The sequence below is a fragment of the Dipodomys spectabilis genome, unplaced genomic scaffold (genome assembly GCF_019054845.1).
Source record: "Dipodomys spectabilis isolate Male_0828 unplaced genomic scaffold, ASM1905484v1 ptg000388l, whole genome shotgun sequence".
In the NCBI taxonomy this organism is placed as follows: domain Eukaryota; kingdom Metazoa; phylum Chordata; class Mammalia; order Rodentia; family Heteromyidae; genus Dipodomys; species Dipodomys spectabilis.
Window position 1 is genome coordinate 2,292,974 of NW_024871065.1, and position 22,781 is coordinate 2,315,754.

The 22,781-nt window shown below is 42.9% G+C and overlaps 1 protein-coding gene across 3 annotated transcripts in view; it reads left to right on the top strand.

The window, feature by feature from the left end:
* Golga4 (golgin A4) overlaps nucleotides 1-22,781 on the top strand; it is a 72,601-nt gene that overhangs the window by 16,352 nt on the left and 33,468 nt on the right. For all 3 annotated transcript variants that reach the window (XM_042667330.1, XM_042667332.1, XM_042667333.1), the window contains 8 exons: nucleotides 951-998; nucleotides 2,613-2,669; nucleotides 5,582-5,680; nucleotides 6,447-6,579; nucleotides 8,734-8,918; nucleotides 9,725-9,808; nucleotides 12,245-12,392; nucleotides 22,271-22,449. In XM_042667330.1, the coding sequence (XP_042523264.1) occupies nucleotides 951-998; nucleotides 2,613-2,669; nucleotides 5,582-5,680; nucleotides 6,447-6,579; nucleotides 8,734-8,918; nucleotides 9,725-9,808; nucleotides 12,245-12,392; nucleotides 22,271-22,449 (933 nt within the window). The remainder of the gene's footprint in view (nucleotides 1-950; nucleotides 999-2,612; nucleotides 2,670-5,581; nucleotides 5,681-6,446; nucleotides 6,580-8,733; nucleotides 8,919-9,724; nucleotides 9,809-12,244; nucleotides 12,393-22,270; nucleotides 22,450-22,781) is intronic.

A 22,781-nucleotide genomic window follows, 5' to 3' on the forward strand; every position in this document is an offset into this window, starting at 1 on the left:
GTGGATTATATTACCCATGGCTTTAGGCAGTTAACTGTCACATCAACCTCTGAATTAGGTGGAAAATCCAGACAAATGTGCCTAAAGTGACATTATAAAGATATAGAATTTTGGGGCTGGGAAGGTGGCTCAGAGGTAGAGCGCTTACCTTGCATGCATGAGGCCCTGGGTTCGATTCCTCAGCACCACATAAGCAAAAAGAAAAAAGCCGGAAGTGGTGCTGTGGCTCAAGTGGTAGAGTACTAGCCTTTAGCTGAAGAGCTGAGGGACAGCGCCCAGGCCCAGAGTTCAGGCCCCACGACCAGACCCCCAAAAAAATAAAGAATTAAAAAATATAGAGAGAGAGAGAGAGAGAGAATTTTACCATTATTAGATTTTTTATATTTCATATTTTGTATATTATTTAATATTAACTGTTGTGTATCTCATTGGGTTTAATCATCTATAAAGGACTCTGATCATTTCTGACATTTTTCTTTTTTTTTTTTTTTTTTTGGTCAGTCATGGGGCTTGAACTCTGGGCCTGGGCGCTGTCCCTCAGCTCTTTAGCTCAAGGCTAGCACTTGAGCCACTGCACCACTTACAGTTTTCTGAGTGGTTAATAGGAGATAAATGTCTCAAAGACTTTCCTGCCCAGGCTGGCTTTGCACCATGAACCTCAGATCTCGGCCTCCTCAGATCTCTAGCCACTGGTGCCCAGCTCAGGAAGTGTCTGAGTCTCTCTTTTAATTTTATTTGAGTAGTTGTACAAAGGTGTTTGAACTCAACAAATCAGTTTATAAGTACAATACATTTGGTCATTGTTACCCATTCCATCATTCTTTCTCAGCATCACAATCATTACCCTGAAGTAGTTTATTAACTTCTACAGCAGGATGGTTTAGCTAGGTTTGAAAACTTAAATTCCATTTGTTGAGAAATGACTAATGTTATTGGTGTATTTGTTGTAGCTTGTATCAGCTTACCAGACTCTTCAGAGAGAGAAGAAGAAGCTACAAGTAAGTAGAAACGCTATACTGGCTATTTTTGACTCCTACATCCTTTTAAAAGTAGATAAGATCTTCCAAGGAGATGCTGCTAGCCCTTTTTAGATTATACTGTTTAAATCATACTGTTTAGCCCACTTGACCACTTCTGGAGATTTCGATCATCAGTGGAGGGCCCCAGAGGTTTTTCCTTATTATTTAGGGAGGTATAGATCCCTATACTGGTCAAGAGTTTGAGATTCATTTCAGTGTTTTCCCAGTAATTTGGTCTTCCAAGTAAAGTGTCACACAGCTTTCTTGGTTTTGGGTTTTCTTTTCTTTCTTTCTTTCTTTCTTTTTTTTTTTTTTGACATATTCAGTACTTCCTGGTTGTTCTTCAGAGCTAGACACTGCATTTGTGCATTTGTTATTTGTGCTGTAGCCTTACATTACACTACAAAAATCTCCAAGAAAGTTTACTCCAGTGTACAAGCCGTATTAAATACTTTGAAGAAAAATGGACCAATCAGATATAGTCTACCAGTGCCCAGCTCTCACTTTGTAAGTAGGCTTAAGTTACTGGAAAGGCACTCCCCAAAACAAACAAAAAGCTCCTTGCCAACAATGAAGCAATATATTAATTGCTATAAAGTGAAATACAGCACAAATATATTGCCATATATGTTACTGAGTTGTTGTTAACATGTATTTCTACAACTGGAAGTGAGATTTTTTTTCAACCATCTGTTTGTTTCCTTTATTTTCTCAGTAGACATCTCTGATGTTTTCAAAAGGCTTTTGTTATTTCTGTATCAAGGTCTTTCCAAACAGTTTCTTCCAGAAAGAATAACGGTTTTTGGAGGCTACTCTAGCTCTCAGTCAAGTATTTGAGATAAGAAACTATATTCTTCTGGATGACCCCCTTTCCTTTCTCTCTCCCTCCTTCCCTCCCTCCCTGTCTCTCACTGTCTCCGTCTCCATCTCAGTTCTTTTGTGCCAGTACTGTGGCTTGAACTCAGAGCCTGGGCACTATCTAGCTCAAGGCCTGCACTCTGCCACTTGAGCCATACCTCCACTTCCCGATTTTTGCTGTTAGAGATACAAGTCTTACAGACTTTTCTGCCTGGGCTAGCTTCAAACCATGGTCCTAATATCCCAGCCTGCTGAGTTGCTAAGAATTCAGGGTAAGCCACCAGCACCCAGCTTGTACTGTTGTATTTTTGAGATGGGTTCTTGCTTCTTGCCTGGGCCTGCGCTCGACCATCAACCACAATCTACCAATTATAGGTTTTCCGTCACAACTGGGTTATAGGCACACACCACCTCACCCAGCTTCTTTCTGTTGAGATGAAGTCTCACAGACTCTTCTTGCCTTGCCTGGCTTGGAATCTTGATCTTCCATTCTCAGCCTCCTAAGAAGCTAGAAGTGAGCATAAACCACCTGTGTCCAACTAACTTTTAACAAACCTCACCATGGTCACAAATCCTTGACATTTTCAGTCCTGGCCTCCAAAACCGCCTCTTCTTTGAATAAGTAGTTGTAATATTTTAAAAAGTTTGTTGGTGTCTTGTTTTGTTTTAACTAGTGTTGTATGCTATGTCATGCAGATCTTTAACTGATTTATTCTTGTGTTGTTTCATATGAAGGGTATATTAAGTCAGAGTCAGGACAAAGCACTTCGGAGAATTGGAGAATTAAGGGAGGTAAGTTGTAATGATTAATACTTGCAGACAGAACTTTGTTCTTTTATACTTTTGTTCTTTTATACTTACCAAATTATTGGATCTGCTAAATTAGTTTCATATCCACATTGTTATAAGAACACTCAGCCAGCTCAGCCTCACAGTTTTTGTAGGAGTTTTCTATGATAGAGGTTATGTTAAGGTTAATGACATAAGTACACATCTTACTTTGCCAGGTGCTGGTAGCTCACGCCTGTAATCCTGGCTAGTCAGAAGGTAGAGACCTGAGGATCAAATGGTTTAGAACCAGCCCGGGCAGGAAGATTCCCGTGAGACTTTTATGTTCAAACGCCACAACCGATCGCAAAAAAAAAGGAAAAAAAGAAAAACTTTATATATACCTTACTGTGCAACAGAGTGTGTTCAGCTGTGTGAACAGTCATTGGCAACTTCCAAGACTAAACTCTCTCTACCATTCTTTGATTGTTTGTGACAGTCCTGGGGCTTGAGCTCATGGCCTAGGTACTGTCCCTGCTTTTTTTTGTGGTTCATTGGATATTAGAGTCTCAAGGACTTTCCTGCCCCAGCCGGCTTTGAACTGCAGTCCTCAGATCTCAGCTTCCTCAGTAGCTGGGGTGACAGGCGTGAGCCACCAGTACCCAGCTTACCTGTTGAATATTCTAAGCACCTTTTTGTTTTTCTTAACCAACAATCTGGTAAAATTAAATAATGTTCTTTGCACTTCTTGGGTGTGATTGTCCATAAAGACTAGGTGGCCTTCCTGTGTGTCTTTCTGCCCAGCCATGTGTGGGAGTGGGCGGAACCACTCGTGGTTGTATCTGTTACCCTCAGAGTGCTTGGTGGGTGTTGTCCTCAAGTGCATCTGGTCCCTGGCTTTTCTCTGCTTGTTCCTGTACAGGCCTTGGTAACTCACTCTTCCCTTCTCCCTAACCATTTGTGTTTTGGTGTGTGGGGATATCTTAATACATATTTTTGTTGTGAAAATTCTTCACAGCTTTCAGCTTGCTGTTGTTTGTTTCCTCATGTTTTCTTTTTCTTCTTTTTTTAAAATTTTTTTTGTCAATACTGGAGCTTAAACTTCAGGTCTGGAGCTACTATAGTAGGCTGCACTCTCCAGCTTCAGTCACATCTCCAGTTCTGTTTTCTTCATGTTGTTTTCAAGACAGGGTCACAGGCTGGAAAGGTGGCTCAGTGGTAGAGCGCTTGCCTTGCATGCATGAGGCCCTGGGTTCCATTCCTCAGCACCACATAAGCAAAAAGAAAAAAGCCGGAAGTGGCGCTGTGGCTCAAGTGGTAGAACACTAGCCTTGAGTTGAAGAGCTGAGGGACAAGCCCAGAGTTCAGGCCCCACGACCGGGTACCCCCCCCCAAAAAAAAAAAAAGACAGGGTCGCAAACTTCTCTGCTCTGGCTGGCCTCAAATGGCGGTCCTTCTGCTTGAGATAGAATTGTAGGAGCAAGCCACCAGCTCTTGACTTCAACTTGATACTTTTGTTTCTAAATTGTTCAATTTTCTTTGCGTGTTTGTATGTGTATGTGTGTGTACACGTATATATGTATGTACGTACTGGTATTGGGGTTTATACTTAGCTATCTTCTTCACAGCTGGTGCTCTGCACTTGAGCCATGCCTCTAGTCCAGTATTTTGCTGAATAATTGGAAATAGTCTTGATGTTTCTTCCCGGATGTGTTTGAATCTTGATTGTTCAGGTCTCAGCCTCCTTCTTGAGTAGTTAGGGTGACAGGCATGAATCACCAGCTCACTTAGCGTTTTTGCTTAAAGCTGATACTTGACCACCTAAGCCATTCTAGTCAGCATTTTTCTGGATTCCTCCCTGGGCTGGCATCCTGAGTGGCTGTGGTGACAGGCACAAGCCATCAGCACACTGTCTACATCTTCATATACTTTTGTGTGAGTGTGCTGTTCCTGGGACTTGAACTTAGGGCCTGGGTGCTGTCCCTCAGCTTAAGACTGGCACTCAACCACTCAAGACCAGCACTCTACCACTTGAGCCATAAATCCACTTCCAGCTTTTTTTTTTTTTTTTTGGTCTGATTAATTGGAGAAAAGAGTCTTAGGGACTTACCTGCCTAGGCCTAGGCTGACTTTGAACCACAGTCCTTAGATCTCAACCTCCTGAGTAGTGAGGTTTATAGGTGTGACCACTGGTTCCCAATGATCTTCATATTCTTTAAGGAACAAAATTATTGGCCTATGTTAATGAGTTAACCAGTATTGGTGTCTTATGTGCCGAGTATTTTCTAATTAGTTCTAATTGTTACTTCTGGCATCCTATTTTAATTTGTTTTGTTTTGGTCTATCATGGGGCTTGAACTCTGGGCCTGGGCGTTGTCCCCCAGCTCTTCAGCTCAAGGCTAGTGCTCTACCACTTGAGTCACAGCACCACTTCTGGTTTTCTGGTGGTTAATTGAAGATAAGAGTCTCACAGACTTTCCTGCCTGGGCTGGCTTTGAACCCTGATGCACAGATCTCAGCCTCCTGAGTAGCTAGCTTGACAGGTGTGAGCCACTAGCACCCAGCCTGGCATCCTGTCTTAAGAGGTGAGCAAGCCAGGGGCAAGTGGCAGGAGGCTGAAACCTGAGGCTCTAGGTTCAAAGCCAGCCTTGGAAAACATATCTGTAAGACTCTTCTCTAATTAACCAGCCAAAAGCTGGAACTGAAGGCTAATTCAGGTAGTAGAGTGCCAACTATGAGAGGAAAACAGAGCAAGAGAACAGAGCCCTGAGTTCAAGTCCCAGTTCTGGTACCAGAGAGAGAGAGAGAAAGGGAGAGAGACAGAGACAGACAGAGTGAGAGAGAGGGGCATAGGCAAATCTGTGTTAGCTATATCTTTAAATTTTGGAAACTTTTTGTTTCTTTTGTTTCACACTGACAACTATAAAATCTTTTAGGAGCTCCAAATGGATCAGCAAGCGAAGAAACATCTCCAGGAGGAGTTTGATGCATCTCTAGAGGAGAAAGATCAGTATATCAGCGTTCTCCAGACCCAGGTAGAGGATGGAACTGAGAAGTTTTAATGAATTAGGTTGTTTTCTGTTTGAAGTGAAAGGCTGTTTTCACAAGTGTTTGCCCCCCCACCCCCTTTTAAGGATAACTTGGAGTGTTACATCTTTTGATTATTTGTAATGCCACAGACAAATGTCACAGATTATAATCAGCTACGTTGGGAATATATTTTATATTCTTCCTCCACTGTGGTAGCACTGCTACTGTTTACTCTGTCGCCTGTCGGTTTGTTTTTATTTTGTTTTATGCCCAGACTAGGGTATGAACTCAGGGCCTCATACTCTCACTTGGCTTTTTCACTCAAGGCTGATGCTCTACCACTTGAGCCATATCTCCACTTGTGGCTTTTTGCAGGTTGGTTGGAGATAAGAGTCTCTCAGATTTCTCTGCTGGTGCTCACTTGGATCTCAGCCGGATGAGCCAGCGATGCCCAGCCAGCCTCTGTCATTTTGTTGATGTGGTGGTAGTGGTGGTGCCCATCCTCAGGCTTGAACTTGGGGCCTGGGCTCTGCTCCTGAGCCCTTTTTGTTGAAGGCTAATGCTCTACCACTGGAGTTACTGCTCCGCTTCTGGTTTATGCCAAGTGCATGGGAGATAACAGTCACATGGACTTTCCTGCCCAGGCTGGCTTTGAACCACGAGCTTCAGATCTCAGCCTTGAAAGCTGCCAGTGCCTGGGTCCCCTGTATTTTTTTAAAAGAAAATATTACTTCTGTGCTTTCCTCCCCATAATGAAATACTTTATTTTAGGTTTCTCTCCTGAAACAACGATTACGTAATAGCCCTGTGAATATTGATGTACTAAAACCTCTCCCTCAGATGGAAACTGAGGCTGAAGTTGACACTAAGGAAGAGAACACAGAGGATAATGTAGAGGCAATAGGTAAGCATCCTTCCTGTTGAAAGTTTAATTTGAAAAACAGATGAGAGCCAGACACTGGTTGTCATCATAGCTACTCAGGAGGCTGAGATCTGAGGATCACAGTTGGAAGTCAACCAGCAAAGAACCACAGTATGGCTCAAGTGAAGCATAAAAGCTAAAGCAGATTGGAAGGTCCTGAGTTCAAGCTGCAGTGCTACCACCGAAGCAAGGAGAAAGCAGTAGACGACAGAATTGAGACATACAGGACAAGAGCTGATTAAAAAAAAAAAAAAAGTAATGAAGTAAGTGCCCTCAGTCTTAGCATTCCCACAAAGATGCAGAGGTTTCTGTTGTCCTTTAGTAATTTGTTGGCTAACTTTTAGGAGAAAGTAAGTAATTGTTTTCAGACTTGATAGTTGCATAAGCTACAAGAAGCAGTTTGTTTTCAATCTAATTGAAAATGATTATGTTATACTATTATGTTGATAGCAGTTCCTAGATTTCCTAGAAGCATGTCAGTCCATCTCAAGGTTAATAGATAATTCTAGGGGCTGGGAAGGTGGCTCAGTGGTAGAGCGCTTGCCTTGCATGCATGAGGCCCTGGGTTCGATTCCTCAGCACCACATAAGCAAAAAAAAAAAAGCAAAAAGCCAGAAGTGGTAGAGCGCTAGCCTTGAGCTGAAGAGCTAAGGGACAGCGCCCAGGCCCCACAACCGGACCCCCCAAAAAATAGATAATTCTATTTACAATTGTTTGGATATTTTATTTTTTTATTTTTTATTTTTTTGGTCCGGTCGTGGGGCCTGAACTCTGGGCCTAGGCGCTGTCCCTCAGCTCTTCAGCTCAAGGCTAGCACTCTACCACTTGAGCCACAGCGCCACTTCCAGCTTTTTTCTTTTTTGCTTATGTGGTGCTGAGGAATTGAAATCAGGGCCTCAGGCATACAAGGCAAGTGCTCTACCACTGAGCCACCTTCCCAGCCCTGTTTGGATATTTTAAATTTCATTGTTTATATTTATATGCGTCTATATTTGAATATGTCCATATTATTATTATTTTGTTTTAACTGGAAAATATAGAAAAGATTTTATCTCAAAGTTCGATTGTTACCCTCCCTAAATTTTGAGTCTTCCGTCTTCAATAAAAATTCCTACTTTTTTTATTTCCTAGGTATTTGATTGATTGTTTGTTTTTTTTAGACAAATTGGCTATCCATTTTCATTTCCTAGGTTTTTGTTTGCTGAGACAAGTTAGTTTGAAGCACGTTACAGATGTAACCTTCCAGATTAATGGGATTACAGGCATGTGCTGCCACCTTGCCATCCTGGTCTTTTCCCTTTCAAAGAGACTAAACATTATTTTAGTCTAGCCAGAATCAGAGTATCTTACTGAGCAGCTATCTGAGCAGTCAGTGTATCAGAGGATTTGCAGTTACTCTGAGACGTAAAATCTCACTCAGAAATGTAATGAAATGCAGAAAGCCATATCCGCTCTCAGGAAGAGATTAGAGCGTGGTTAGAATCAATGTTTAATAATCCTTTGGAGTTGGTATTGAAGATCACATAATTATGAATAACAGAAAGTAGTTGCCAAACTTGTTGGTTAAGAAAGGTGGATGCAATCAATGTTAGTTCTCTTCTGTGCCATTGTAGCCTCAAAAAAGGTGAATGCAGCCAGTGCCTATAATCCTAGATACTCAGCAGAATTCAAAAGTCTAATGAACTGCCGAGAAGCTGGAGTGGAGCCGTGGCTCAAGTGGTAGAGCACTCATCTTGAGTAAAAAAGCTCAGGTTCAAGGCCCAGGACTGGCCCATGCAAGCACCTACACACACACCTACACCTGAATATACTACCCCTTGTCTTCAAAAAATAGAGGTTTGTGAGAGGCCTGTCTGTTAGCTAGCCAGGCTTATCCTCTCCTCCTTGATCTAGCTTTTAGAGTATTGCAGTTTGGTAAAGGAATACCCTCCAGGGACTAGGAGTGTGACTTAGTGGGGGAACAGCTGCCTTATTAGCGTCCAGAAGACTCTAGATTCAGTGTTCAACACCCTCCCCTCAAGAAACGTTCACAAGCAATAGTATGCACGCCCGTGCACTAACAGAACTGCACCTGGAATTCCCTTCTATCTCCTCACTGATTGACCCTGTTCATGGTGCTTTACCGTTCCCTACTAGGAGAAGTCCCTTCTGCAAAAATGCTGGAAACACTTCAGCAAAGGGTTAAGCGTCAAGAAAATCTTCTTCAGCGTTGTAAAGAAACCATTCAGTCACACAAAGAACAGTGTACACTACTAACCAGTGAAAAGGAAGCACTTCAAGAACAGCTGGAGGAAAGGCTTCAAGAGCTGGAAAAGATGAAGGTAAAATTACAATGTTTCTTCTATAAAGTTCTGGAAAGATAGATCTCTCAGTTCCAATCTGAACCTTCCCTAGAAAGCCTCATCCTCTGTAGGCTGTGTGGAGAGGCATACTTCTCTGGATATACATCCTAGCTTTGGTAGCATTGATCTCCTGTACACTTCCGTCCTCCTAGCTGGGTAGCATTGGTCTCCTGTATACTTTAGTCCTCCTAGCTTTGGTAGCCTTGGTCTCCTGTACACTTCGGTCCTGCTAGCTTTGGTAGCATTGATCTCCAGTACACTTAGGTCCTCCTAGCTTGGGTAGCATTGGTCTCCTGTACACTTTGGTCCTCCTAGCTTTGATAGTGTTGGTCTCCTCTACACTTCCATCCTGCTAGCTTGGGTAGCATTGGTCTTCTGTACACTTTGGTCCTCCTAGCTTTGATAGTGTTGGTCTCCTCTACACTTCCATCCTGCTAGCTTGGGTAGCGTTGGTCTCCTGTACACTTTGGTCCTCGTAGCTTGGGTAGCGTTGGTCTCCTGTACACTTAGGTCCTCCTAGCTTGGGTAGTGGTGGTCTCCTGTACACTTTGGTCCTCCTAGCTTGGGTAGCATTGGTCTCCTGTACACTTCAGTCCTGCTAGCTTGGGTAGCATTGGTCTCCTGTACACTTCCGTCCTGCTAGCTTGGTAGCATTGCTGTGCTTGGGTCTTTGTGCACTTCCATCCTACTAGACTGTTAAGCTCTAACCAGGTTACATACACTGTATAAAATTGCCCTATAAAGATCAGTTTTATTATAGAAAGGAATTTATCTTTGTGTTTTAGGAGCTTCATATGGCTGAGAAAACAAAACTTATCACGCAGCTGCGTGATGCGAAGAACTCCATTGAACAACTTGAACAAGATAAGGTATAAGGACACCTGTGGCCCTCCTCTGAATTGACTGATAGCTGTGAGAAAGCTTTCCACAAGAGAGATCATGAAAATTTTGTTTTGTTTTATGCTTTGTTTTTTGTGACAGTACTAGGGCTTGAACTCAGGGTCTGGATGCTGTTTCTGAGCTTTTTTACTATAGGCAAGCACTCTTGTCACTTGAGCCACAGCCCCACTTTTAGTTTTTTTGTTGGTTAGTTGAAGATGAGAGTGTCACAAATTTGTCCTACAGTGACTAGCTTAGAATCATGATCCTCAGATCCCAGCCTTCTTAGTATCTAGGAACTGGCATTTGGCACTCTTTGTTTTTACAAAACTGTAACCATATTACCATTACCTCTAGCAATTAAAATATTCTTAGTATAATCTCTCAGTTTCAGATTTTTGTTTCATTTTATGAATCAAGATCTAGATAAAATTCTTTTTTTTTTTTTTGGTTCGGTCATGGGGCTTGAATTCTGGGCCTGAGCACTGTCCCTCAGCTCTTCAGCTCAAGGCTAGCGCTCTACCACTTGAGTTACAGCACTACTTCTGGTTTTTCTGGTGGCTTATTGGAGATCAGAGTCTCACAGACTTTCCTGCCGGGGCTGGCTTTGATTCGTAATCCTCAGATCTCAGTCTACTGAGAGGCTAGGATGACAGCATGAGCCACCAGTGCCCAGTTTAAGACCTCTATTAATAATTTATAGTTTCAATTGTCCTTTATTTGTTGTTCCTCCCCACTCCTATGGTGATTCAGTTTCTGAAGAAAATGAAGGCCCAGGGGCTGGGAAGGTGGCTCAGTGGTAGAGCACTTGCCTTGCATTCCTGAGGCCCTGAGTTCCATTCCGCAGCACCACATAAGCAAAAAGAAAAAAGCCAGAAGTAGTACTGTGGCTCAAGTGGTAGAGCCCTAGCCTTGAGCTGAAGAGCTGAGGGACAGTGCCCAGGCCCAGAGTTCAGGCCCCACGACCAGACCAAAAAAAAAAGAAAATGAAGGCCCATGGGCTGGGAAGATGGCTCAGTGGTAGAGCGCTTGCCTTGCATGCCTGAGGCCCTGGGTTCGATTCCTCAGCACCACATAAGCAAAAAGAAAAAAGCAGGAAGTGGTGCTGTGGCTCAAGTGGTAGAGCGCTAGCCTTGAACTGAAGAGCTGAGGGACAGCGCCCAGGCCCAGAGTTCAGGCCCCACGACCGGACCCAAAAAAGAAAAAAAAAAGAAAATGAAGGCCCAGGATTTTGTTTTAAAATTCCTTATTAGTAATGGCTATTGTTTGTTAATATTAGTTATCTGGAAGAGTCGTCCTATAAAGCAGGGATTTGGAGACCCTGTGGGTAAGGTAATGTTCTTCTTGAGAACATGAAATAGTTGTTACAAAGTCTGAACACCTTTTCAAGGACAAGTTAAACTACTCTCAGTTACTTAGTGTCTAATAATCGATTTCAAATGTAGTAACCCCACCCCCACCACCTGCCCTGTGGTCTTCATTTCTAGTGAGCATGATCCCTTCATAGACACACTGGCAAGTCAGAGGGCTGGGGCTCCTTAGTCACTGACAGTCCCAGGAGGAGGACAAAGGAACATCCAAGCAGATTACTCTACCTCAGTTTGATCCATCCTTTCTGAACAGTCAGTGGTTATATACTTCATTGTGGTCAGGAGGCAAGTTCAACAGCCTATGTCTAATTCCTTAGAAATGGCTTATTAGAGTAGGGGAAATTATAGCACATTTATAGAAAGGTTATAAAATCTTTTTTTCTTTTTTTTTAATTGAAAATACCATACAGCGGGGTTACAATTACATGAGCAAGGTAATGAGTACATTTCTTATCAAGCATGGTTGCCTCCTCCTTTGTTTCCCCTTACCATCCCTTCCCATCTCCCCCTCATACCCCCTCACACCTCACCCCCCTAAAATCTTTTATTAAAACATGGTTTGATACTTAAAAGGATTACACTTACTGTGAACCTTTTTAATCAAAAATACCTTGAGATACACTGAGCACCGGTGGCTCACGCCTATCATCCTAGCTACACAGGAGGCTGACATCTGACCATGGTTCAAAGCCAGCTGGGGCCAAAAAGTCCCCATGAGACTCTTATCTCCAATGAACCACTCAAAAACCTCAAGTGGAGCTGTGACTCAAGTGGTAGAGCGCTAGCCTTGAGCACAAAGAAGCTCAGGAGACAACACCCAGGCCCTGAGTTCAAGCCCCACAACCAATTTTTATATCTATATGTACATACATGTACATTGTGGTACCATACCGGGGTAACTAAGGAACAGAGCAGAACAGAACAGAGTTTGTAGAACTGAGTTTGTGAATACTAAAGAAATTCTTCACCTTGCACCTGGTTTTGGTTTTAATTTTGAGCAGTTTTAATTTTGATGCAGTTTTGTTATGAAATGCTTTAGTCTGCACTTCTGTTCAGGGAATGGTCATAACAGAGACAAAACGTCAGATGCATGAAACGCTGGAACTGAAAGAGGAAGAAATTGCTCAGCTTCGGAGCCGAATCAAACAAATGACTACCCAGGGAGAAGAATTACGGGAACAGAAGGAAAAATCTGAGAAAGCTGGTAAGAATGCAAGGTTACTGATTTTGTGTTGGAGCTCAAAAGTTATTTAGAGTACAGCTGGATGCTGGTGGCTCATGCCTGTCATCCCAGCTACTCAGGAGGCTGAAATCTGAGGATCGTGTTCAAAGCCAGCCTGGGCAGGAAAGTCCGTGAGACTCTTACTCCCAATGAACCACCAGAAACCTGGAAGTGGTGCTGTGACTCAAGTCTGGAAGGAAAGAGCTCAGAAAGTTGTTTGAAGTATTTGATCTATACTTTTTAAATTTAGTTCCATGAGGTCAGGCCAGGTGTCAGCAGTGCTAGGCTGAAAAGAATGTAGACTGATGTGTTCCCCATGGTGCTGTTCTGAGTACATATTGGGAAAGAAGCGATTTGGAGGGAGAGAGAACAGGGTGAGCAGGCTATAGAGGATAAGAGGTTTGAGCTAGGCTTCAAATAATGAATAGGCTGGACCTAACCAGAAGTGAGAACAAAGAAAAACAGACCCAGTGGCCATAGAGGATGTGTGAATCTGCTCATAATCATCATTTTTTACTGAAGTGAGGAAAGAAGTGATTCTATCAAGGAAATGATTCTTGAAATCATTTAGACTCTATTTAGACTTAGATATAAAAGGCAACAGGAGCCCGGTGCCTGTGTTTCATGCCTATAATCTTAGTTACTCAAGAAACTGAGATCTGAGGGTCTCAGTTCAAAGCTAGCCCAGAAAGGAAAGGCCATGAAACTCTTATTTCCAATTAACCCTCAAAAAAAGCCAAAGTGGAAACTGATGGACAGTGCTTAGGCCTTGACTTCGAGCCCTAGAGTGACCATTAAAAAAAAAAAAAAAAGCCATAGAGGCTGGGTGCCGGTAGCTCACTCCTGTAATCCTAGCTATTCAGGAGGCTGAGATCTGAGGAACACAGTTCAAAGCCAGCCCGGGCAGGAAAGTCCATGAGACTCTTACCTCCAGTAAACAACTAGAAAACGGAAGTAGCGCTGTAGCTCAAGTGGTAGAGTGCTTGCCTTGAGCTGAAGAGGCGGGGACAGCACCCAACCCCAGAGTCAAGCCCCATGACCAAAAAAAAAAAAAAGCCATAGAAAGCTGGACATCAGTAACTAATACCCTTCATCCTAGCTACTCAGGAGGCTGAGATCAGAAGATCATGGTTCAAAGCCAGCTTGGGCTGGAAAGTCTGATAGACTTTAATCTCCTGTTTAGTACCAAAACAAACACACACACACACACATACACACACAAGTGGAGCTGAGGCTCAAAGTGGTAGAGTGCAAGCCTTGAGCAAAAAGAGCTCAGGGACAGGGCCCAGGCCCTGAATTCAAGCCCCAGGAGTGGCACCCAAAAAGGCAATAGGAAAGCACAGTGAAATAGAAGACTGTGTTTTAAATAGAAGAGGTATGAAATGGGAAAATCAAAAGTGGAGAGAAAAGCGGAAATCCAAACTCAAGGGAAAGAGAGCTTCTGTGTTTTGACGGCACCATTGAGCACTGTAATAGCACAGAAATCTTTCTAAGATACTAACATAGTATCAAATTTTTTTCCTCTTCAGGTAAATTCTTTTTGTTGTTGTCGTTGGTTGTTGGTTGTGGGGCTGTCCCTGAGCCTCTTTGTGCTCAAGGCTACTGCTCTACCACTTGAACCACAGCGCCACTTGTAGTTTTGAGTGGTGAGTTGGGATAAGAGTTTCCGGGGACTCTTCTGTCCTGGCCGGCTTCGAACTGTGATCTTAGCTAGGATTACAGGTGTGAACCACTGCCGCCTGGTCCCTTCGGGTAAATTCTCATCCATAGAGTCTTGTCCTTTCTATCAGTTGCCTTATTTATGTATCTATGTATTTGCTTGTTTATTGTACAGGGTTTGTACTCGAGACCAGGACACTGTCCCTTAAGAGTTTTTGCTCAAAGCTGGCCCTATACCATGTGAGCCACCCCTCCACTTCCTGCTTTTTGAAGGTTCATTGGAGATAAGTCTCTTGGATTTTTTTCTGCCCAGGCTGGTTTTGATCTGTGATCCTCAGATCTCACCCTCTAGAGTAGCTGGGATTATAGGAATGAGCCAGCTGTGCCTGGCTTGTTAGTTCACTTATAATTAACATAGCCAATGTTGAAAAAAAGAAAAAAGGAACCCACACACCATTGTTAACTTCTTGCTTCCAATTTTACAAAGGGAATAAAATATTCTCTTTGGATTAAAAGTTTCCAGAGTTCACTTACTTTCATAAGCCTTGTTGTTTTTCCACGTACCCTGTCTTTGCTGAAATTGTTTTCTATGATGGGCTACATAGAAAACCTGTATTAAACCAGGCCAGCAGCTCACGCCTGTAACCTAGCTACTTAGTGGGCTGAGATCTGAGGATTGTGGTTCTGACACAGCGGGGCCAAACAAAGCCCAGAGACTCTTATTTCCAGTTAGACAGCAAAAAACTGGAAGTAGATTTGTGGCTCAAGTGATAGAACTCCAGCCCTGAACGTATGTATGGAACCAGAGTGAGAGGCCCTGAATCCACGCGTCAGTCCTGACAGTTTTGAAAGAGAAGAACTTGAACTAATAATTCACATGTCTTGCTTTTTAAATAATTATGTGTGTTCAGAAAATGTTCTTATTCTTTTGTATACTGTAGGCCAAATATACCAAAGACATTGAGCAGGTCATAGAGATTTGATGTTTATGGGACTATCACCATAGTTATGTATTTAAGTGTGTGTTATGTTTATGCATTTCTGTATGACAAACCAAAATCGTGTGTGTATTTAAGTGCTTTGTTACTTGCTAATGATTTGTGTAACAAACTTTCCTTAAGTCTCATAAAACATCTTTATTTTATGCATCCACACATGCCAATAAGTGAATCATGGTGCCTTTCCCAAGCCTTGTATGAACAGGACTGGGGTAAGGGCCAATATTTTTTTTTCTTATCATGGGTACTTAGAATAAGCTTTACAAAGAAAATTCCATGTATCTCAGGCAAGAAAAGGATGAGTTCAACTGGATTTTTTTTCAAAGTATGCCATGCTAGATAAATAATGCATACCTATTTTGGCACCAAATGAATATCTGATGGGAAATTTATTATAAATGCACCTGAATTGGATTCATTTATAGACCTGGCAATATTACATTACTCATTCACTACCCTCTGGCAGAACGCATTTCTTTGATGTAGGTATGGGGGTTTGGTACTCAGTGCCGAGATGGCGTCCCTTAGATTTTTCCTGTAGGGCTGGTGTTCCATATGTAAGCCACACTTTCACTTCCAGCTTTTTGCTGGTTCACTAGAGATAATAGTCTCACAGACTTTGCTGTCTGCCTGGCTTTGAACTACAATCCTCAGTCTGCCCCGTAGCTAGGATCACAGGCATGAGCTGGCCGAGGAAGGGTTTTGTCTCCAGTTTAGTAGATTTTCTTGTCTTTAAATCTTGACTTAGGCTGGGCTCTGGTGGCTCACGCCTGTAATCCTAGCTACTCAGGAGGCTAAGATCTGAGGATCACAGTTCAAAGCCAGCCCAGGCAAGAAAGTCCGTGAGACTCTTCTCTCCAGGAAACCACCAGAAAACCGAAAGTGGCGCTGTGGCTCAAGTGATAGAGCACTCACCTTGAGCTGAAGAGCTCAAGGACAGCGCCCAAGCCCAGAGTTCAAGCCCCATGACCAACCAAAAAAAAAAAGTCTTGACTTTTTCAAGATTCTGATGTTTAAGGTATTTAATAGGTAAATGGGCCTTGGGCTTTGGTGGTCAAACCCGTGCTATGGCTCATTGATGGAATGGACCCTGGGATGCATACTTTGGGAGTGCTTCTGCCTGTGTAGGAACTGCAGTACCAGAAACGACCACTGGGTGGAGTATTGGCTCGTTGAAGCAAGCCGCGTCAACTAGCTGTGGGTCTCAGAGAGGAAGTTACCTGGGGCTCCTGAGAGCTGGTGGGTGTTACAAGTTGTTAAATCAATAGTTACAACAAACACATGCTAACATTTATTTTCATGAAACATACCTACATTTTCCAAATGGCCTTTTTTTTTTTTTTTACCATTTTTGTCTATTGTTTGGTTTAATATGGTATAACTGGATTTCATGCTTAATCAGTTGATTCTGATTAACTAGAAAGAACTTCTGTTCTAGACAGATTGATATTTGTGAAGGAGAAGATCTCACTGATTCTCGGAAAGGGTCTTTGGAGCACGTGTTCTTTGTGTGTGTCCGTGCAGCTTTGTCAGCACTGGGGATTGAACTCAGACCCTCAAGTTCTCACTTGGTTTTTTCACTCAAGGCTGACTCTCTACCGCTTCATTGATCCACTTTTGTGTTTGGGCTGACCTTGAACCACAGTCCCCGGGTCTCAGCCTCCAGAATAGATAGGGTCACAGGTCTGAGCTATTCCTTTACTCACAGAAAGAGGCTTGATAGTTAAATAAACATTGACAAACTTTATTGATTTTAATTAGCTTTATTGCCTTTTTACTGCATTTAGTTTTCATTTTGTTGTTCTAGTCTTTTTTTCTTTTTAAGTTTAATACCACATGTGTTTTAGCCCTTATTGCTGGGATGAAAACACAGCTTGTTTACATACTTTTCCCCCCTAGTCATAGGTCGTGAACTTAGGGCCTGGGAGCTGTCCCTGAGCTCTTTTGCTTAAATCGAGTGCTCTACCACTTTGAGCTCTTACATACTTCTTTTTTTCTTTTTTCTTTTTCTTTTTCTTGTCTGTCCTGGGACTTGAACTCAGGGCCTGGATGCTGTCCCAGAGCCTCTTAAGACTAGTGCTCTACCACTTGAACCAAAGAGCCACTTCCACCTTTTTTGAGTAGTTTATTAGAGATGAGTCTCATGAAGACTTAATCTGTCCAAGCTGGCTTTGAACTCTGATCCTCAGATCTCAGCCTCCTGAGTAGCTAGGATTACGGGATCTGGCTTTACATACTTTTTTTATTTGCCAGTACTGGGATTTGAACTCAGAGCCTGGGTGCCATGCCTTAGCCCTTTTGCTGAAGGCTAGCACACTACTGCTTGAGCCATAGCTCCACTTCCAGCTTTTTGATGCTTAGTTGGAGCTAAGAGTCCCAGGGACTTTTCTGGCCAGGCTGGCTTTGAACCACAATCCTGGGATCTCATCCTCCAAGCTAGCTAGGATTACAGACAAGAGCTACTAGATCCTGGCTCACTCATTTTTCATGTTGTTAGCCAGCCTTTTACCACCAATAATTCGTACTGAGATTAGCATCCTTTCCACACTTCTGCATCTTTATTTGTTTCCGGAAGAAAAAGTAAGAGGAGATCCTGTTAGCCTAAACACAGAATTCTCTAGAACCGAGGACCGCAGTGTTACTTGGAACCACAAAATTCTGGCTGAGCTGTTAGCTCTGGATACAGAGAGGGGGAATTAGTGAAGTAGGTAAATCAGTGCCTCATTTTCCCTACTTTTATTTGAGAATCCATTGTTTAATGCATCTCCCATCCATATTAGTTTACTTTTGTGGAACACTTTCCATACGTCACCCTATGCCAAGTGTATGTGAGGCCATTCATGAACATCCATGAACACTGATGAAGGGAAGGAGTGGGCGGATCATTGAGCTTCAGATTGACAGCCTTTCTTACCTAATCCAGGAAAGAAGTGCTCGTATTTATCATCCCTCCCCTTGGACCGTGTGTGAACTTCTTGTAAAGGGAAGGCAGGTGCAGGGCAGGTCCTGCTCTGCGTCTTGCCAGATACTACCTCATTAAATCTTAGCCAGAGGTATGTTCAGAGTCAGCTCCAAGTTGTCAGTTTGCTTTGGTTTTTCATATGAGGCCAGGGTTAGAACTCAGGGTCTTATGCTTGCTGTGGGTCATGCGCCTAATCCTCTCTGCTTTGGTTATTTTCCAATGGGGGTCTCACATTTTCTTGGTGGGATGATTTAGACTGTAATCCTCCTACTTTGACACATAGATGGATGACGGGGGCTGTTACTTGTTTTCCATGAAGTCTTACAAACATTGATTCCACACTGGCCTTGAGTCAAAATCCTCCCCCTCCCTACCTCCCAAGTAGATAGGAGTCCAGGAATGAACTGCTGGGCCCAGCCTAAAATGTCTTTTGTTTTACATAGAAATTGCCTGAGATACATTGAATTTTGCTTGGAAAGAACACAACGTGTTCTTGCAACCCTCGGAGATAGTTCACGCTTACCCTTCCTGTCTAACCATGTATCTTGGTTTTTCCTCTTGCACGTTGGCAGACTTGTAATCGGTGGTTGTGTGCATGCTTTCTCTCTCCTCACTTATCCTTTGTAGTAAAAAATAAGTTGATGTGAACAGTCAGAACATACTTGTAGCACTTAGGTTGCAATCATAGCCTTCTGTGCAAAGAGTTTGGAAAGTAGTACAGTGTTGCAGATTATGAAAACCTCTTCCTTGTGTCTGGCAGTTGCTAGACCAGCTGAGATGCTACTGGTTTGTAAGTAAACTCTCAGTAGATCTTCCTAATGCCAAGATGGGACTGTGTTACAGAGTATGTTTATTATACACACACGCACACACACGCACACAGGTGTAACATGTGTTATTTACAGAAGAACTTAACATTTCTTTGGAACAAGATGGCAGAAGAAAGTGATTTTTAGTGTCAGAAGTTTTGTTGAGGGTTAGAAACCAGGGCAGATTGAGACATTCTGACTTGATAAGAAATACAATTACTCAGCGAGCTAGATCAGTGTTGGCATGTTGGCTGTGATCCTAGCTACCTCAGAGGCTGAGATGTGAGGATCGTGATTCAAAGTCCGTCCTGGCAAGAAAGTCCCAAGGCTCTCAGCTCCAGGTAACCAGCAAAAGCCAGAAGTGCAGATGTGGCTGAAATGGTGGAGCCTTGAACAAAGAGTCAAGTGGGGCTTGAGGCACCAAGTTCCAGTCCCAGCACCGGCATCAGACAGGAAGACACTTAATGCATTGCATTCTGTTAAGAGAAGCCATTTGTCACTGACAGGTTCTGAAATTCTGGCTTAGTAAGAAATACTATTACCCTCCTGAGCTAGGTCATTATATTACCATATTCGGATTTCTTAAATATTGCATGGATTGTTTCCTATGTCCTTTGTACACATCTGCCATTAATAAACCTATACAACTCAAATCATTTTATTATCTGTTGGGAAATTTGGGTGCTCCCGTCGTTGCATTTAAATGAGGATTACAAGAAGGTGAAGGTTTATCTTTCTAGACAGGAGGTGAGGTGGTTTGGTTTCTGACATAATAGAGAGAAGGGATAAAACTCAAAAGAACTGCCGGGCGCTGGTGGCTCACGCCTGTAATCCTAGCTATTCAGGAGGCTGAGATCTGAGGATCGCAGTTCAAAGCCAGCCCGGGCAGGAGAGACTGTGAGACTCTTATCTCCAATAAACCACCAGAAAACCGGAAGTGGCGCTGTAGCTCAAGTGTAGAGCGCTTGCCTTGAGCTGAAGAGCTGAGGGACAGCGCCCAGAGTTCAAGCCCCACGACTGACAAAAAAAAAAAACTCAAAAGAACTGTGAAACAAAAACCACCCTTCAACCATTGTATGGTGTAATGAAATGGTTTATGAAAAGCATTTTAGTGGATAAAACACTAAAGTTAGGATATAATATCAGATGTATCCTAAGATTTACTGAACGTCTTTAGAAAATAGTAGAAAATTATATCTAAATAGAAACCAGGGGCATGGATTTGTTTCATCTAACAGGTGAGAAAACTACATTTAATTTTGTGTTATTCTAAATTCTGGTATTAAAAGAACAGAGACAGAACATATTGTGTGGTATTGACTACATACATTCTCCATTTCGCTTAACTGACTGAAGGTTTTCATCTGAACAGTGTCAGAGAATCAAAACTATTTTCAGGTTCAAAACGATCTACAGAGCATCGACAAGATGTTTATATGGCTGGGTGCTGGTGGCTCATGCCTATAATCCTAGCTACTCAGAAGGCTGAGATCTGAGGATTGTGGTTCAAAGCCAGCCAGAGTCCGTGAGACTCTCCAATAAACCACTAGAAAATGGGAAGTGGTGCTGTGGCTCAAGCGGTAGAGTGCTCAACTTGAGCTGAAGAGCGCAGGGACAGCGCCCAAGCCCAGAGCTCAAGCCCCACAACCGACCAGAAAAAAAAAAAAGATTTATATGACATACTTAGAGGCTAAGATGCAGTTTTCTGTGATGATTAACAATAATGAAACAGTAGCTGGAAGTCAGTGGCTCTAGCCTAGATAGATCCTAGCTACTCAGGAGGCTGAGATCTGAATCAAGGTCCAAAGCCAGCCCAGACACAAATCCAAAAGACTCTTGGCTCCAAATAACCAACACAATGTCAGAAGTGGAGCTGTGGCTCAAGTGGTAGAGCAGCAGCCTTGAGTGAAAAGGCTGAGCGCACCTTGGCCCTGAGTTCAAGTCCCAGTACCAGTACACAAGAAAATGGAAATACACTTTTTCATTACTTGCACACTTTTTGCTTTCTGTCGTTAAGTCTTGAGCACAAACTAAGATTTTTTTTTTCAATTTTTTTTTTTTTTTTTGTCGCTTGAACTCAGGGCCTGGGCACTGTCCCTGAGCTTCTTTTTCTCAAGCGCTGTACCACTTGAGCCACAACGCCACTTGCAGCTTTTTCTGTGTATGTGCTGCTGAGGAATTGAACCCGGGGCCTTATGCATCCAAAGCAAGAACTCTACCACAGAGCCACCTTCCCAGCCCTAGATCTTACAGCTTCTCTTTCCCACAGTTAGTACTCTTTTTAATTGGCAGTATTGGGGTTTGAACTCAGGGTCCTGTGCTTGCTGTCCAGGTGCTCTACCACTAAAGTCAGAGTCCCATCCCTTTTTAGTTACCACTCAGCTAGGATCTCATAGTTTTGCCCAGATCCCATGTACAGCAGTGTTCCTGCCTTCTCTCTCGGCATGGTTGAGCTTGTAGGCCACCAGTGCCTACGTTACATTGATAGAGTCTCACTAACTACTGGCCCAGCCTGGTCCTACAACATGAGCCCAAGCAGCCTCCTCACTCTTCCTAGTTAGGTGAGGAAAGTAATCTTGTGATCATAGGAAGAATGACACTATTTCTGTTTGCTTGACACTAGAAGGTAGAGTCACACAAAAACAGCATTTTTCTGTTTGACTTATTTCTAAAGATGACCTGGGTGTTTGTAGGCAAACGCCAGTGTACTCAGACTGAGAGAGCTGACAGATAATCTTGGCTACTTGAGTGTGCCTCTGGGATTTAGGGTTTAGTTAAGCATTGGCTTTCTACTTCAGGGTTATAAAATGAGTAATGGCTGCCAGAGAACGTATTTATTAAACTGTGGAGCAATAATTTCTGTTTCCTAGTTGTTGGTAGAGATCAGCCTCTGTGTCTTTCTATACCTAATACAATTTATTGTTTTTTTAAAAAAATACTTCAGTCTGAGGGTAGTAATGAATCCATCATCCTAGCTACACAGGAACCATCAACACCCACGAGTGAGAAAGACATCCTGTTATGAGTATAGCATGTTAAGAACTGCAGAGCAAAGAAAAAGCAAATTGAGATTATACTGCATGGAGATAGGGCCTGGTGTCTCTCATTTCTTTGAATCTGTTGTAAGACACTAGTTGTAAGCCTAAGGAACTTTTTTTTACTTTAGTACTTATTTTCAAGCTCTTGAGGTTTGGGTCATAAATAAGAGCCCTGATATCAAGGGGTTTAAAAACAGCTCGAAAATAAATTGATTTCCACTGACAGTCCTTGTGAATCTGTTAAGCAGAATTAGCTCTGGCTTAGAATGGATGAAGTAATTTTCTTTTAACCTGTCCTGCTGCCGCTGCTTAGTGCCCCTCAGTTGAATGTATGAGACTTCAGCTCGGTGGTAGTGTCTCCTGAAGACACCTGTCTCTGCTCTTCTCCTTATAGCTTTTGAGGAACTTGAGAAGGCCTTGAGTGCTGCCCAGAAAACAGAGGAGGCACGCAGGAAGATGAAGGCGGAGATGGATGAGCAGATCAGAGCTGTGGAGAAGAAGAGTGAGGAAGAGCGCGCCGGTCTTCAGCGTGAACTAAGTCGGGTGAAACAGGAGGTCACGGGCCTCGTGAAAGTAAGGAGTCTGCATTGAAATGGGCTGCAGACATTTTGAAACTGATAACTTGCCTTTGTGTTTTTGTGCCGGTCCTGGGGCTTGAACTCAAGGCCTGGGCACTGTCCCTGAGCTTTAGGGCTCAAGGCTAGTACTCTACCATTTAACCACAGCTCCACTTCTGGCTTTTTTGATGGTTCATTGGAGATATGAGTGCCAGAGACTTTCCTGCCCAGGCTGGCTTCGAACCTCAATCCTAAAATCTCAGCCCCCTAAGTAGCTAGGATTGCAGACATGAGCCAGCCAGCGCCTGCTGTTTTTGCTTATTTATGTGTGCTGATAATGGGGTTTGA